General features: G+C 37.9%; 2 protein-coding genes across 2 annotated transcripts; both read left to right on the top strand.

Annotated features, from left to right (window-relative positions):
* Positions 1–263: 263 nt before the first annotated feature.
* LOC124132823 lies at positions 264–1081 on the top strand. The gene is made up of 2 exons (XM_046496966.2): positions 264–783; positions 895–1081. Exons 1-2 carry the CDS (start codon positions 401–403, stop codon positions 1079–1081), a joined length of 570 nt encoding a protein of 189 aa, XP_046352922.2. The 5' UTR covers positions 264–400.
* Positions 1082–6522: 5441 nt separating this feature from the next.
* Positions 6523–17591, top strand: LOC124132755 (alpha-(1,3)-fucosyltransferase 10-like). Its single transcript, XM_046496858.2, has 6 exons — positions 6523–6751; positions 7665–7728; positions 9227–9402; positions 10029–10432; positions 12089–12263; positions 12887–17591. Exons 1-6 carry the CDS (start codon positions 6671–6673, stop codon positions 13400–13402), a joined length of 1416 nt encoding a protein of 471 aa, XP_046352814.1. The 5' UTR covers positions 6523–6670; the 3' UTR covers positions 13403–17591.
* Positions 17592–18810: the final 1219 nt, after the last annotated feature.

Below are 18810 nucleotides of genomic sequence, written 5' to 3'. Positions count from 1 at the left end.
CATTTTTTAATGAAATTTATATTCAGAAAAACGATGACAGTCATTTGCCCGTCATTCAGGCATGTCACATGACATGATAATGGATTTTGATCTATGTTGATGTAACCAAAAGAACTGTTTTACCCCCATCGTTTAGAAACTGTCTTTGGTAAAAACTGTTTCGATACAGCATTCCACCAGCGCGTTTCTACTACTCGGTTCGCAACAATACAATATATACATGTAGATAACATTCAGAAGCGGAATACAATGGAACTGTTGTCCCGGAAGGCAGGCTGAGCTCCGTCTTGTCGAGTTGAAGACGCGCGGGTGATCCGGGAACCAGCATACCCATAAAAGGGGGATTTCGTTGTTTGTGACGTCATGAAATTATGACGTCACGTCATTGTCTTTCCCACTAATGCGGACTAGCGGTGTTTTAGAAGTGTCTTTCTTTCTGTCTAAAATGGGATGCAAACAGACCAAGGTTAAGCCTTACAAGCAGACATCTCCCGATGAGGCTCTGACGGGCAAGATCAAATGCCCTCACGAGCTGTACTACGCCAAGTGTAAGGTGACACCGCCCACACCCCGTCTGTCAGGGACGGAGATTCTTCAACAGTTACGAGATGAGGGTTTGGTCCCCGACCGTCAGGCCAGCGGAGGAGTTGCCTTCTCTGTCCCCGCAGTGGAGGGGGTTGTTCCCCGTGGTAGAGCTCCCCGACGGCTGGAGCAAATCCCAGTGCGATGCTTCTACACAGCTGAGAGGAGGAGACAGAAGGCGGATCTATACAGGCTGGACAGGTATGTTCAGAACTTAAAAACCTTAATTCACTTAAACCGTTTTCATTACTAAACATGAGTTTGGCTTGATCTCCCAATTTCATAACTATCTTATTTACCTTTTTTATTCAGGTTGGTAGAACAAGTCCAGAGGAAACAACTGGACAGAGAAATAAAGCACAAAGCTGTCAAGGACGAGAAGAAACGTCGCGAGTTTATCAAGAAAATGAAGGCGGAGCATCAGCTCCAGGTGAGGAAGGAGAAACTGAAGAAGCTGGAGGAAGAGCGGGCGACAGCGAAGAAGCCAGCCAAGAAGTAGACTTAGGGGTGGCCAGTCGGGGCGGGAGTATGGGTGGGGGTTTGGGTCTCGATTCAAGTTGTGTGAAGTTGGACACGAGAGAACTGTAGACAGAGGAATATGACTTACTTTCTTATTTGGAAAAAAAATAAATATATATATATATATATATATATGGGGGGAGGGGGGGGGGGGGTGATATATACATTGTACATTGTACCTAATCTATCTAATATTTTTAACCAATGGATTACAGTTTCATTACCTTAGATATATTAATGGGTTTTTTATTGGTATGTACTGTGTATAGTATTGAGCTGGGTGCATGTTACAAAGATTCCATTGTCTAATATTTGGCTGCCCAAACATGCCTTCTCTGTGATACTCTCTATGGACTGTCAAATGTTGCTGTGACATGTGTAGGTGTAAAATAAACAGTTCAAAGTGTAATGCACTGGTACTTTGTTGTTTCAGTAGTATAGTGGCATGCATATATAGCGTTGATAACGTGCATATATACAGTAAATTAAAAGTAAAGATTTATCTCTTTAAATGCAGACCCATAGACATTTCAACTTAGGTTGGGTAAAACGCCCCCTACTTATTTAATACATTGACATAGGGCACTCAGGGGGGATTTTGTGACTATTAAGCAATTTGTGTGCTGGCCCCTGGGGTTGCTATGCCATAATGGAGCTTATTATTGGGTCAGATTCTAATCATTTAATTTCAATCAAAACTTTCTCTGTGTCCTATCTCGCCTTGCCTTGTGTCATGGTTGTATATGGTGGTTCAGTATTTTTTTAAAGACAAAGCATTAATTAATACTCCAGTTGTACCTTTTTCGGAAGTGTGCATTATTGATTTCTTAATGGTGCAGTCATCACATTTCTAATGAACTAATTACACTGCAGGCTCCAATATATTTAAGTAGCATTCCAGAAGCTGTCCTATCAATGACAGTGTTGACTTGTGGACTCCACTTCTAAATGTGGCATTTTGGTACAGATGTTAGTACATCTATACCAGTTGTTATCACTTGCAAATAAAGGCATAAGCATCTGTACTGTCACATTGTATTGGAGTGAGTCAGTGAGTGAACCAACCCAACCACACACTGCTGCCAATGGGCGAGTCCAACACCCGTTCTGAAACCTGTTTAGCATTAACATTGTCTGAAAGAAGTTCCTTTCTGAGAAAGGTGATGGTGCCAACCTCCCGTTACCCTGAATCCCATCTCATTTCTCACTCCAAGTCTCGTTCAGTCACACCTGAAGCCCGAATACTTTTTCACAAATCTCCAAAGCACATGTCCGAATTCACTCTACACATTTTAAGGCAGAATTGCAGTTGAGTGGAATATATAGAGTGAATATGTCGGATCTCTGGCCCAAGTAACTCACCAAGAGAATGGGGAAATGAAGATATGTCTATGAATCTTATAAAATTAATGTAATAATAGATCAATTTCATTGTCAGCAATAAACTGACATAGTTTGCCGCATACTAATATTTGCTTCCTCACATAGTTGGTTGCAATGTCATAACAACTTGCGTATGCGAAGTGTATGTGTGAATATTCTTCCTCCTATATGACTGTGATTCCTTTTCTTCTAAAATTGGATATGGCATACAAAAAAGAAACATCGTAAAGAACCATGTGGTAGTCGGTAATGGTTTTGTTTATGGTCAAAGGGAGGTAATCATGTTTGTACAAGAGTTAACTCCCTTGCGATAACTCCTGACAGTGTCTCACATAAAACTTCACACACACCGTGTGCCCTCAATCAAAGGGAGCTAATCGGGGACAGAAAATCAAGAGTTGTGTCCCTTGTCCAAAAGGGAAGTAACCATGTTTAGCAAATGGTAAAAAGGATTTGCAGTTACTTCCCTTTGACCATCAACATGACTCCGCAACTCCAATTAGTCTTATCGATGTAGTGCGAAGGTAACGGATTAGGCCGGTTGAATCTGAATGGAACTGAAATCGTTTGTGCGCGACCCATGAAGCCACACCCGTGTCCACTCAGCATATCTAGCAAACTACTTAACACCGAGAATGTGTAGGTGAAACCGTTGATTGAGTCCGAGTTGTCTCCCTTTGACCGTTACCCGAACAAGCGTGGGACCTTCGTTATTCTTCCGATATCATCGCTACCACTGAGGCTGAAGGGGCCTCAGTTTACATGAAGCTACCCAACCACGCACTGCTGCCAATGAGCGAGTCCAAACGATGTTTTAAAAAACGGTTTAGCATTAACATTGGCCGCAAGAAATTCAATTTTGAGAAAGGTGAGGGTGGCAATCTCCCGTTGCCCTGAATCCCGAATAACCATCTATTTTTTAACTCCAAGTCTCATTTGGTCACACCTGAATCCCGAAAACTATTTATCACAAATCTCCAAAGCACATGTCCGAATTCACTCTTCAAATATTAAGGAAAATAGAGGCTGACTGGAATATACAGCGCGAATATGTCGGTCGAGCGACAGCTTTACCCACAAGGCTACAACTACTGTAAACAAAGCAACAACATGTTCTCATGTACATGTGTGTGTTTGTATGTATGTACGCTAGCAATGGCGACACGTTTGGTTATTGTCACTCACATCAGATGTATGTCAGCTTGATAATGGCTGAAACAGAGGTATGTCGGTCTTAGCGAGTGGTTTTGCTCTTTACACAGTAATAAGATTGGTCAATCAGTTATCAACAAGTTTATAAAATCACAGTTGCTTTTGCCTGCATTGTTGCAGCAGTTTGCGGTTGGAGGGCAAAGTAAACATCCTTGATTGAATTTTCAGGTGGTGGAGACAGACACCTTTTCGCGAACACCTGATATCGTCACTATTTGATAGTGATTCATAAACACATGCTTATGATATAGTCGGAATCGTACGATAGACTCTTTTCTTATTTTTAGATTTCTTATGATTATGGAAATATTTTTCTCGCTTTTGTTGTACATGAAATTTTTACTTAATACATAATATATGTGGGTAGTAAACATCAACTTGAAAGTAACTTGTGATTATATAGACTGGAGCAGTCTCCATTTTCTTAAATCAACATGTAAATAATGCTTTAAATAACCATAAACAAGTAAACAAACAAAATGCAACAGAAATTGCTCCAGTACGAATTTGCTCCATATCTGGCATTTATTTTCTTTTAATATTTTTTTTTTCGAAATTGAAAGTGAAGATTCACGTGTGAGACAGCGACCCTGTGTTGTTAAGTTAACCATTAACTACCGGACTGATATACATCATAAACTGTGAGTTACGAGAAATTGGGGAGTCTGGGATTTCTGTTTGAGAGAGAATATATTTGTTGAGACAACGCCTCAAGACATACAACTGTTTTTTTTACTCTGAAAGGGGTAGCGAAGAAACCGTTTGGGGGACCCCAGACCATATTTTCTTTTTAGAAGATCCAATGTGCTGTGTGAATTGTGTTTTATTATTTGTTCAATATTCCCGGAAACATTATTATTTCAACGCCACTTCATTAATTATACATATTATTTTAACTTCCAATGTGCTTTCCGCTTCAATCGCCCCTCGAAAGCTTGGTGTACTTTCATTTGGGCGTCACTGTATATGGAGGAAATATTAACGTACGCCATTAATTATTTTAAATGTTGAATCTGCTTACCAAATACGATTTAATTTGCCTACCACAATGCTGAGTCCCGAAAGATGGTCTAAAACAGCCTACAATGGACCTCATACAAAGTTATGACTCATCAAACCCATCAAACAAACAGAACACCCGATGGCAGAATTGCACAGATCCGAGTCGGCGGCCAGCATTTAAAAGATTTTGTAGGCACGACATCTTGAAGCATGACAAGCCTACAAAAGGACATCCTTCAGTCCACCGCCACCTAGCTGACCTTCCTCGTGAGATGTACAGAGGCAGCCCACAGTGTCCGCAGCAGCCCCACATCTTCTGCTTTCTGTTGTTGATCACTTTCTTGATAAATTAGTACACTGAACATCTGTATTGACGCGTCGCGTTGAAAGATGAAAAAGTTGAAATCCATAACTCTATCTCTCTCTTCATTAACTAATATATAGACGAAATGTAACAAGTTTACATATAAATATTTTTTCTGTGACACAACCCGCGACGATTATTTTGACGTAGGTGTATAAAAGCTATCGAAAATGGTTTTAGCAAAGGCGAATACAAACATGCAGGTGGACTCTCGGAAAACTTTTTCCTTGAATCACAGGACCATGTAACTAATAATAATAACAAACAAACTATATTTTTATTAAATTTTGATTGACAGGTGGGTGCTTCCATACAACAGAAGCGACATCGACGTTTGGGAGTGTATACAGAACAATTCTGCACATTCGTCTATTGTGAGAATAATAAGTTTTGGAGCAAAATTACTTTCCGGGAAATCATCTAAATTATCTTTTCTTGTTTACAGGTTGTTATTTGGAAAATGTAAACATAAATGGATATTACATGTATCAAACGAACTTTTGACGAACTTGGACTCAGCTACATCTGGGTTTCACAAAGTTTCAAAAATCCTACTTACTTTAGTTTAGAACTTGTAACCATAATCTACCTATTGAAACCGGGAGATGGAGAAAAATACCTTTAACCGAAAGGAAATGTCCACTTTGTAAACTATCTGACATCGGTGATGAATTCCATTATTTGTTTATTTGTCAATCTTTAGAAAACGAAAGAAAACATTTTTACACAGATTCTACTACATGAAACCCAATATGTATTAATGAATTTACTTTGAAATAATTCACGATTAGGAATATTGAAAATATTGTCCAAATTCTGTAAAATCACCATGTCATTGTTTAAACCTATCAATTAACACTCCCCTTTATTGAATTGCACATAAATTGCTACCCTCGTGACAGGTTTTACGCCGCTGTTAGCAATATTCCAGCAATATCAGGGCAGGGGATAGATGAAATGGGCCTCACACGATGTACCCATGTCGGGAATCGAACACGGTTATTCGGCGTGACGAGCGAACGCTTAACCACTAGGCTACGAGATCGCCCCTGCTACCCTAGTGAATCTGTATAAACATACATGCATGCTCGGCAAAGATGTTTTTGTATATTTATATGTATATGTGTTATGTTGTTCAAATTATTTTTTACCTCTGATGCCCCTGATAGCGGTCTGAGTGTAAATAAAAGTTCAGGTCAGATAGATGAAAAAGACGACAAATCGAGGCGGTCGAGTTTAGAATTTCTGTTGCATTCCTTCTCGACCTTCTCGTCTGCGATTTTGTTTTATGTTATTGTTATTTTTATTAGTTAACTTTGTCCTGTGCTTGAAGGCACTCCGAAAACAACTCTGGGACAGACATGTTGTACACTTTGATTGGTTTTGAGGTGTAACGCCTTCATCCAACCAGCAACGTTCCCTTATAAACCGGTTTCGGTTTTTAGTTTGCTCAGCCACTTCCTACTTCCGGTGGTTGAGGTGTACCGTTTGTCAGTGTTGTGGTTTCTGTTTTTATCGCGGGTTTACGGTCGACTGATTAACCGCACAAACACTAGCATGTCAATAAATGCAGTGGGTCTTCGTCCAAAATATCATTAAAAAAACAAAATGTCGTCAAAATTTGTGTTCAGATGTTTTCTGCTGGTGTTCTTGTTCGGCTTCCTGGGCATGCTAATTCTTGGATACAAGGTACCGTATGTGGCGTATGTTTTACTCCAGATTCACTGATGTAGTTTGTCCGTTGTACTGTATGCAGCTATGACTCGTGTCATGCATCAGTGATTGCAGTTAATGTGTTAGGCATAACAGAGAACATCAAAATACATATGTACGATGATATTAAAAGGCATTTTAGGGTAAGAAAAGTTTCTCGTCGTCAAAGGATCCGTCAAACTCTGTTAGGCAGGTAGAATTCGACAATAAGAACCTTGTCTATTTTAATTCTAAAGACTGCAGTTTACCTGGTGCAACTTATAGAACTACATGTAATTAGGTCTCGCTTCGCAGATATCGTGCACCTCCTTAGGATCAGTTGTATAGATTACAGATAAGTTACACCAACTCAAGCCCTTTGATTCCCTTTCTGATCAAGCCGTTTGATGAAAGTAGTAAGATTATCTCATTCACCGAGCTTAGCTTCAAGCTGGCAACACTTGAGTTTGATCCTCAACACATTGCTAATTGAAAATTTTGGATGAAATATAATCTAACCAACCATCTTGTCTTTTGATGTCAAATATATCAACATTTTATTATATATTTATTTTCGTTGATATATTTGATATCAAAAGACTCTTGTGTGTGATTTTCTTTATATATTGCATTTCTTTTACCTTCTAAGGCGGCTATGCTTGTCGTAAGCGGCGACTAATGGAATCAGGTAGTCAACCTCAGTGACTTGGTTGATGCATGTCATCATATCCCAATTGCGTGGATTAATGCTCATGATGTCAATCACTGGATTGTCTGGTCCCGACTCCATTATTTACAGACCGCCATCATATAGCCGAGTGCGGAGTTAAAAAACAAACAAACAAACCTTCTATTATACATTAAACATGTTAAATGACACTCAAATATCAGCCTGTGCTACTGATTTCAGATTTTTTCAAGCAGTGATGACCACCCAGTGTACTACGACAACTTCCTCATGGAAGTGAATGAAGGCAAGCATCTTTACTTTATACAGCTTATGTGAAATGCAGAGTCCAGCATGTCTCATGTCTATGTGCTACTTAGCTCAAGAACCGTGACATGGTATGTGAGTGGTGAGGGTAAATGGGGTTCAGGGTTGTTTTCAAGATCATTGCCTTTACACAGGAACATGTATGGGCGTGGGTGTACTCTGATTGTACTCATCCAGACTAATAACGGTCTTATAGTGCTAGCCCTCAGAGATACCATGCCATGGTTTAACATGGATATCCCACTCCGACACTGTTTACTGACTCGGACCAGTCCTTGTTTTATGACCTTACTGCTTCGCATCAGACAGGGTAACAACAAGTACAAGTACCTTTTTTTTCCTTAATACTGCATTCCCTCGAAGAGAGTTCGCATTATACTTGGGTGCACACTATACTCAGCATGCTCAAGAAAATACAGTACAATCTTTTAATATTACAAATTGAATTTGTTACACAACTTTAGGCAATTCTCGTTGGTCGAGAGCTTCTGAAAATGGGCATTTACAGAGCTACAGATAAGCAGCGTATTTGCATAAAATACCCCGCAAAACTATTCAAAACCATTCTCGTTGGTCGAGAGCTTCTGAAAATGTGCATTTACAGAGCTACAGATAAGCAGCGTATTTGCATAAAATACCCAGCAAAACTATTCAAAACCCAATTACTTTCAATTACCTTGCGTACAGAAACGCATGCACAAAATTATTTCTTTCTTTTTTTAAACTCAAAATGTTTACTCATTTTGGGAAAAACCCAATAGAGTGATGAACAGATGAGTGAAAAAATATTTGTTACCCGATGAAAAATGTAATAACCAAATTAAAATAGAAACCTTCGGGTAAAAACTCAATTGCTCAAAAAGTTACCTGGAGCTCTGCATTTATATTCAATAAATGATTATGGCTGTAGGAATCCACTTAACACCGAATATCTGATTTCGCAAATCTTTGTGCAGCGGTACAATTATCAAAAGGTCGTGTATCAATACAAAACAGTACGTATTCATAAATCATGTACAGGGATGACACATTACATGCAATGAAAATGAATTCTGTCTTCTTATTCAATGTTGTAAAGCCATTATTTTATTGATGGTTTACTAAATATGTTTTGTATGTACTTCTCTAGATTTGTCTTAAATATAATAAATTTCTAAGGCAGTATATATCATATGACTTGAATATTGTATGCTTGTAATGCGAGAGTGCCTTGTAACACTAACAGCCATGATCCCCAGTGAGTTTATGGAATGGATAAATACACAAAGGGTAGTGGGGTAGTCTAGTGGTTAAGGCATTTGCTGCTAGTCACTCCAAAGGCCTGGTGCCATGGAAACATATTTTATATCATTTTTACCTATGCCACCTAAAATGATGGTCTCCAAAATAAACTCATTCGGAATATATTGTGATTAATTTTAGTTGTATGGACGATATGGAAAGACTACAACATAAATGTCATCAATTTATTTTAACAGATCGTCGTCCATTGGATGAGGAACTGGAGGAAGAGAACATTGTCCCCAGCATAAACAAACCGATCATCTTGTGGTGGACGCCATTCACGGGGGAGAAAGGAATCTACAAGAAATGTGGGAATGTGAAATGTTTCTTCACTGTTCGGCGGGCGTACAGGAACCACCCGATGACATCAGTAAGTGTCGATATTCTGTATTTGCCAACGGGATATTTCACTGATACCTTGACAGGGTTCACTCCAGGAATTTTCTGACATGGGCTCTTTATGTGAAAATTTACGCCCTTACAGCACAATGTTAAAATGCCCCATTGTATTTAAAAATGTGGGCCTTTTTTTCAAATTTAGGGACTAAAATCAAAAGACCCCACCCTAGATTTATCCCTGCATTGATGCATAATATTCCACACAATAAGAGTGGACATGCTGGACCAAAAACGTTTTCTGTTTTTTTTTCATCTTTCATGATCACCAACATCTTGTCTAGAGCTCTGTCACATACCTATCATCTCTGGTTCGAATCCTAATTCCTGATTAATTTCAAGGTTTGTCAGCGCCGTATCTGTTCTTGGGGTTTTCACCAAAGATGTCTACAACTGCATCACTTGCGTCTTTCCTCCCACATCTAGCTGACACAGCATGATTTAACTGAAATACGGTTCAAAGCAGCATCAAACCAAACTCACTCACTTACTCATTTTGTACTTGCCCAAATCTTCCTCAAACTACCGAAGTTTCCAGATGTTAAATACATATTTCATGAAGTATCTTTCTGCATTGTAACCATGGACGACATGTTTCAGGTGTTTGTTTTTTATGGAACAGACTTCAAGGTCACCGACCTCCCTCTACCTCGTAGCCACAAACACGAGTGGGCACTGCTTCATGAAGAATCTCCCAAAAACAACTATCTTTTCTCTCATCCAGAGATTATGACTTTATTTAACTATACCAGTACATTTAAAAGGGAGTCAAGCTATCCAATCACTACACAGTATTTAGTTGGTACTGATTGGCTGGAAAGCACACAATATTTAATTTCGACGGGACAAAAAAACAAGCACCAGAAGGAATTGGCTCCACTTATGTACGCCCACAGCGACTGTGACGTCCCGTCTGACAGAGACCACTACGTGAAGATGCTGCAGAAATATATCAAGGTCGACTCATATGGCACCTGTCTTCATAACAAGGATCTCCCAGAACAGTGAGTTATCTCCCTTAGACCAAAACGTTGGGTCACACTTACATGATCTGCAGTGTGATTGTAGCATTTGTCACCGAGGATAAATAGACATGATATTGGCGCAAGCCCTTGTTGTCAGATTAAAATAATTAAAAAACATACATATTTAAAGATGAACCTCATCTACAAGGGGGGCGGTCTGGTAGCCTAGTGGTTAAAGCGTTCGCTCGTCACGCCGAAGACCCGGGTTCAATTCCCGACATGGGTACAATGTGTGAAGCCCATTTCTGGTGTCCCCCGCCGTGATATTGCTGGAATATTGCTAAAAGCGGCGTAAAATCAAACTCAATCAATCAATCATCTACAAGGAATTCAGATTGTCTGTCCTGAATGGGGTGATGTGAAACTGGGTTTAACGTCGCGTCCAAGATTATTGCACTTATATAGCGACGTGCATGCACGTGTGTGTGTGTGTGCTTGTACTAGTCCGGACTGATGTCGATTTATAGTGCTAGCACACTGAGATACCATGCCGCAGTTTAACATGAATACCCCACTCAGACACAGTATACTGACTCCGAGCTGACCAGTCCTTGTTTTAGCCCCTTAATGCCGAGCGCCGGACGGGGTAACAACAAGTACTGTCCTGAATGAACTAATTTGATTAACCCCAAGTTTGGAACATTTGACCTTACTTCACAAGGGCTAGATAATCTTTTAACAAGTTTATATTACTAGTAGGTTATTCTCTATATACAGTGTCATAATAGTCTTCTTCTCTCGGAAAAATGTGGATGTTCTGATGACACATGGAGACATATGTTCAGTTAATCTGTTGTTGAAATGACGACACATAAAACTGTCTGGGCCATCATAAACAATGGATGACCTCATCTTCAACCATGTCAATAATGTGCTACAGTGCATTCATATGACGTCACATTGCTGTAGACCACTTCGCAAAAGTAAAAACAATGAAACAGTGGGCGTGAACTAACCAATCAGCTTGAAGCTATTAAATGTCATACTCAGTGAGAATTATGACAATGATTTCACCTGTATCCATATCCCGCTGGATAATTTTTTTATTATTTTTTTTAAATTCTTTTTTTCAAAAGAATTTGCAGTTTGTTTTATTGTTAAGGGAAATGTCAGGCATTAAATCACTTTTCATCATAATAAACTGGAAACTGTTTCAGTTTAGCTAAGGAAAAATGGTGAAGGTTTGTTTGGGGTTTTTTAACGACACACTCGGCAATATTCCAGCTATATGATGACGGCATCTAAATAACAATCCAGTGATCGATATTGTGAGCATCAATCCATGCTGTTTGATACAATCACACACAATCAACCAAGTCAAACCACCTGATTCATTAAGTTGCCTCTTACGACCAGCATACGTTGCTGGGGACCAATTCTAAATCCGCATCCCTCGGAGTAATGGAAAAGGGTAGATATTTTGTAACAAATATCATTTTTAGACTTATCTGAAAATCAGTTCCCTTGTTAACCTTGAGGAAATAATCCATGGGCCCATCTTTTTCAATTTGCTGTCAACTTTGAATGTTAATATATCCAATGATTCCTTTGGGTATATGTAAAACGTGCATCACACAGGTTATGATATTTCACAAGTAATGGCATGTCGAGTCTAAAATCTGGTCTGTTTTCCAGCCTAAAAGACCCAATCCAAGGCATGGATCATAAAGACTTTTACAAACTTGCTGCAAAATACAAGTTCTCTCTGGCAATGGAGAACGGCATCTGTGACGACTATATCACTGAGAAAGTATGGCGGCCCCTCATGGTGGGATCATTGCCTGTTGTGATGGGCTCTCCGAAAATAAAGGTAAATAAGCGCAACACTTTATCAACATTTTTATTAAAAAGATTATACACTTTTACTCTGAAAATCTAACATGTCTTATGGTTTGTCATTTTTGGTACGCTAGTTTTGGCAGTACCAAGTCAAATCTAATCAAATCTATTGTATTTCCTTTCAACACATATATACTTTGATCATGATTTTATGTAAATATATTTTTTAACTCTTCATTCAAATTGAACATGATCAATTAGTTTCTGTAATATTGAAAACACTTATTGATATTAGCTGCATTCGAGTTTATTGCAAATATATATAATGAAGGGAGACAGGTATGCTATCTTTTTGGGGGGGACAGACAGGTGTCTTATGCCATAGGTGGTTAAGTGGTATTTGGCATCTCCATGTCCATGTGAAGAGTTGTCTCCCTTAACCATTCCAGGATCTGCCAGCTCTAATCCATGATTTGTCCTGATAATGATCCTTGGTCTGTCAGCACATTAAGATGCTTTTGGGTTTCATTAAAGAAGTAAACACAGCCTTTGGTCCTGGGCTTTAGACGGGATGACATGAACAAGAAAATATAACTGAAAGAACATTCCATGCTTAACTAACCCCAACTCTCTTACTCATTTGCTCTTTTGCAGCAACTGCTACCATCCAACCATTCCGCCATTATTGTTGATGATTTCTCCAGTGTGAAAGAGCTTGCAGACTACTTGAAATACCTCAATAAAAATGATGCAGAATATGAAAAATATTTCAAATGGAAAGAAACTGGTATCACCAACACTTACCTGAAGAAATTAGTGGAAAAAAGAGAATGGGGAGTGGACAGCGAAGAGCACTGGTCCCCTGCCACCATCAATTTCATCGATGGATTTGAATGCCATATTTGCAATGCTGTACATAAAAATCTAAATCAACAGCAGAAAGGGCAGCCGCCATTTAAGCATAGAGTGACGAATGATCATTATGGATGCCCCGCGCCATTAAAGTTTGATGACAGTGGCAAGAGGACTCACGATGAAGACATAAGCAGAATGTGGCAGTGGGATTGGTTTTATGGTGGTCAGGTGGCTAAAGCTGCCCGAAGCTTTATTGATCAAAATATTACTTTTACATCAGCAGATCTTAAAAACAAATTGCAAAAGGTTTTGTAAAATGTGGAGTTTGATTTGGGTGTGTTTTTATATTTTAAGACTTTTAGTCCAACTTTATATAGGTTATACACACTTCATTTTTATTGCAAAGTGCAATGTTTAATTTTCATGATTACAGTTCATTGTGTTGATGTGTGGATGTCGGAGGAAGCATCTGAATGATTGAGACTTGATAACTGAAGGAAGTCAAAGCTTTATGGTTTTTGGTGTGGGCTTTAACATTTCTTTATTATATTTTATGTATTTTCAGTTGTCTGTTATCATGGGATCTGAATTACTTGATATTAGGTAATGGCTGTACAATACTTTCATCACATGTGGCTTTGAATGTATTCCATGGCCTGGAGCTTGACTGACTGACAAGCTGTGCTAAACTTGCTAGAGCCTCAAAGCAGCTAGAGCCTCAAAGCAGCTAGAGCCTCAAAGCAATTACCTCTATGATAGGAAGTCTACAATTATTTTGTAAAGTACTTCTGCACATTGTTTTGTTTCTTCACAGAATGCATTTTGTCAATATTTTATTTTATTCCTACTTCTTTCATGACACTCTCTCAAAACTGTTACATGAGTTTGTGAGCCTCCATGGCCGACACATTCTGTGTTGTCTTCTATTGCTTGTCATGTTTATGGGTTCATCAGAGCACCATCAAAACAAGCTCACGCCAGACTTGTGTCATCTTACTTAACAGTATTCCCCATTGATTTCCTGAAAGACACACCTGGAAATAAAAGTTAAAAATACAAACATAAAGATAATCAAAATAAGCACTGGTATACATTATACAAAACACACCATTCTAAAAAATTATTTTATTTATGTTTCATATCTGTTACAAGAAATGAAATTCTGGCCAAATCTACTTGCGCCATTTTAGTTAAGATGTTGGTAGCTACCTTCCTGCTGACAATGGTGACCTTGACATAAGGAAGGAAAACAAAACAGATCTAGCCGGTTTTTGATCTGAAATGAACAGGATACATGTTGTGTAGATATGATAGTTACACGAGGAAGAAGTCCCTCTGTGATGTCAGTAAAGTAGCAGTTCACCTCCACGGTAGTACTGCTACACTGTATAAGTTTGTGTTCAGTATGGTAACTATAGAGGGCATGTTTACCTTGTAGTACAGCTACAACTATTGCAAAACTATTGTAATATAGGTACAACTATTGCAAAACTATTGTAATATAGGAACAACTATTGCAAAACTATTGTACTATAGGTACAACTATCGCAATACTATTGTACTATAGGTACAACTATTGCAAAACTATTGTACTATAGGTACAACTATCGCAATACTATTGTAATATAGGTACAACTATTGCAATACTATTGTAATATAGGTACAACAATTGCAAAACTATTGTAATAAATGGATACAACTCTCACAATACAGTTGTAATATAGGTACAACTATTGCAATTCTATTGTAATATAGGTACAACTATTGCAATTCTATTGTAATATAGATACAACTATTGCAATTCTATTGCAAATGTAGGTACAACTATTCAATTAGGGTTGTACCCATGATTATTGTCTGAAAATTAATTTTTGAACATATTTTGAATGGATACCTTCAAGCAAGGTATATTTGAATCAAAACAAATGGAAAGATTAATGGTTATCAGTACTCGTCTATTTCCTCATGTCTGTACTAAAAATTTTGTGTTGTGCATCACAATGATGATAGTGTCCATTAACTATTGCAAGTTTGACTTATTGGGGATGTATTTACCATCGGGACAACTTTGATGCATCGCTAGTTGAATGGTGTGCAGGCTGTTTACATGTGTCATCCCTGGTCCATGGAAGGGTAGTAGTGCTTACACGGTCTTCTTTAACGCAAAATGGTTGTGTAGTGCATAAATAGTTTGTGAGATATACAATAATGTTTGCAAATATGTATGATAAATCAGGTATTAATGGCGTTGGTGGTTCATTTGTCAATATTTGACAAAAGTATTTTAAGTATTGTATAAAAAGATAAAAACTTATTGGCATAGACTAGGATACTCCCATTAATGTGTGTGTTTGTAAGTATTATCAGTAGGTTTCTAGGCAGCTTTGGGAGGATATATAGATGTACTGTTCAAGGCATACCACTTGTAATTCAATACACAGTATTTAATAAGAAAACAACAGCACCCTCATGTTTTCATATGCACTGAATACAATCAAGACTGTAAACTTGTTACTCGGCAAATCTGTGATATGAACTTGTTGGTTGTGAACTTGTGATCTTCAGATTTATTGGCATCAAATATTTTAGAGAGAATAATCAAGTGTTTTATTTTCCATGCTCATGCATGTATATAGTTTCTTATTTCTTTCATGTACCGTATATCGCCGTCTATAAAGCGACCCAACGTATAAGACGACCCCCCTCAGGGCCCTGTACAAGCCTTTAAAATCGATGCTTATTTATATACCTCGTATAAGCGAATCGGAATGGAACACGTCACCAGCGTATACACAATCCCTACATTTGCAATAAAAACATGTTTGTCTTCCACAGAAAGAAATTGCATCGTTTCCCTTAAGTGAATTCAGGGAAACGAACAGATCATAACAATTAAACTTGGTCAATGTAAAGTTAAAAGTTAAGATAAACAAACACTAGACATGATCATTTACCAATTAAATTGTATTTCCTGTTCTGATAGGCATTGTTTTATATGCAGAGATTATGATTACCGTGTGCAGATGCTTCCGCACTCACGATAGTGAAAATTTTATGCTGACAAATAATAGTCAAACTACAACAAAAGGACTTTCAGCGAGTCAAAGTATGGCATTTATGATATATATATCCATTCTCTATCCACTATAGTTCGTTCAAGGTGTCAATAGTGGTAATATGACTGTGGTTGCTGTTAATAACAGTGAGTTGTGTGATCTTCCAATCACTTCACATACGATTTTGCTGAAATGAAAATAAACAATATTGAATGAAATTTTGAATAAAATTAATAAAATAGATTACAAAGGTAAGTCCAGATATATAATGAACTGTTTTTATAACCAGACAGTGTAATTACATGATTAGTTTGCGTGCTTAAATATGGATTCGTTGACATGGTATTTCTGGTGTTACTTGCTCACAGTCATGTCTGTGTTGGGGGGAAAAACATCAAAACTCTTCAACCCTGTGTATAAGACAACCCCCTTGAAAGCCCCCTAGTTTGATGTACGAAAAACTTGCTTTATACACAGCGATATACGGTAAATTATTAAGGCACCAAAAACATCTTAATTTTCCAGAATCTAGTTGATGTTTTGTTTGTGTCTCTTTGTGTAATGTACACGAGACCCACGTTTTTGTCTGTTTTGAAGTTTATTTAAATGGGACCCTGCATTTGTAGGTTGAAATGTATTATTTCTTCAAGTCAGCTCCAAGCAGCAAGTATCAATTTAACCTTTTTGTTTTACTTAGGCTAGTCCTATGTAAATGTGTGTTTTACACAATCCTGCCTACTAAGCAGGAAACAAAATATGTTATGACCATGTTCAGGGATGAGAATTTTTCACCGATTTGCACAGATTTTGTTACGTCATGGATCATTTTTGCCAAACATGGCATTACAATATGCATAAATCATATCGTACCCCAGACCCCAGACAAACTGTCAAAGTTGTTTTTTCTTATCCCTGGATATTGTTTAGATGCATGTGTTATATACCTAAAATTATCTTATAACACTTATAAACATTACAATAGAGGTGGCTAAAGGTGTAAAGTCAAATCTATTTGAATAACTTGATGTGTGAGTATTGTGAAAAGACAGCTTTATAACCCATTAAATGAATGTCTATTATTGGACATGCTTTAATCAAATGAAATCAGGTTAACTTAATATATATTCCATTATTCAACACTTTCTCAGAATGGTCTGAGGTGATTTAGTGTTTTGATGAGTGGCTCAATTTATCATTTAGTCCCCAGTAAATATTATCATATGTTTATCCTTGGTGTAACTGCAAAAACACATGCATGAAAGCAGTTTCATTCTCCTTTAGTTGAATAACTGGATATACTAACACTCTGGTGTAACACATTGTTGTTTATCATCCCAAACTGGCTCCCACAGGAGATATCACAATGCTTTGCAGACCATTGTGACATCACTGGTTACCATGCCGTCAGAATCAAATGACATCAAAATTGGCTCTGCTACTGAAGCTGTTAGCAGTACTTTTTACACTTAAGACACTGCTTATTACTGTCTACAAACTGAAAAAGTTGGAAGAATGAGTTGGATAATAAATAAAATCTCACCCTCAACACTCGTTGATAAAAGTGGGGAAAATCTTGGCAAGCCTTGGAGTTTTTCCACTTTTATCAACTCGTGTGGATAGATTTCATATCAAAAGACACTCGGGTGAGATTCTCTATATCTTATTGGGATTTATGTCTACAACATATCAATTCCATGGTACAGCAATATTTACACATCTACATTTACACTGTTGGTCATCATGCCTTTCCTCTCTCCTCCAAAGAACAAGCAATCATAGAATAATCTGACTAAATGTTTAATGTTTACAATGTTCTAATAGACTACCATATGCAAATGAAATGCAAGTGTTGTTTTCTGTAAGTGTAGGCCTTATCATCTTCCACTCACCAAACCTGCAGCATGAGAGGCATTGTGTGTAGTGCAGCGTGTAGGTTTGTCTTCGGGGAAAGCAGGTTAGAGTTGTCTGCCCTTGTTTTAACATCCTGAAAATGAAAAGGACACAGCAAAAAACACAGAGGGTTGAAAATGACACAGACGGTGACAAGAAATGTGATATTTCTGTTTTTTTGGTCTTACAGAATGTTACACATGTGACCTAAGACCGTGTCTCTTTCATTTGTGAAGATGATTTAAATGTAAAATGAATGGGAGTATATGTTGCAATCTGTTTTGTTGAAAAACAATGTTGGAGTGGAATACTACCATGCCACAGTGTGTGTGTGAACACTTTTCTTGATAAGTATATTTATTTTATTGATCCCAATTTTGACAAACATATATTCATTTGTCAAATGGATGCAGCAATCATCATATGATGAACTTGGTACATACTTGGTACATTGCGTGTATAATATAACCCTCTTCACAGCCGTGTTTTTTGGAGAGAAAAAGTGCACACTATACTCAAGAAAACATAGTATTTATGAGAACAACTCAAACTTTTCACATTTTGCTAAGACAGCAGGATCACATGTCATGGAAGCTTAGGACTTCATCCATAGTATCAGGATGTCAGCATTCCAGTGTGTCGTCATGTCTGTCTCACAACGGAGATCTTACATGGAAACAGAGTGCTGTGGAAAAATAACTGATAAATCTTGTATTATGCAACGTCATTAGACATATGCATTTTCATATTTGTGGGTGCTGTTGAATATTTGATGCA

This window comes from Haliotis rufescens, unplaced genomic scaffold (genome assembly GCF_023055435.1).
Source record: "Haliotis rufescens isolate VD_foot unplaced genomic scaffold, xgHalRufe1.0.p SCAF_11, whole genome shotgun sequence".
Taxonomy (NCBI): domain Eukaryota; kingdom Metazoa; phylum Mollusca; class Gastropoda; order Lepetellida; family Haliotidae; genus Haliotis; species Haliotis rufescens.
Note: the sequence above shows the minus strand (reverse complement) of the source record. Positions and strands in the feature narration are given on the sequence as shown.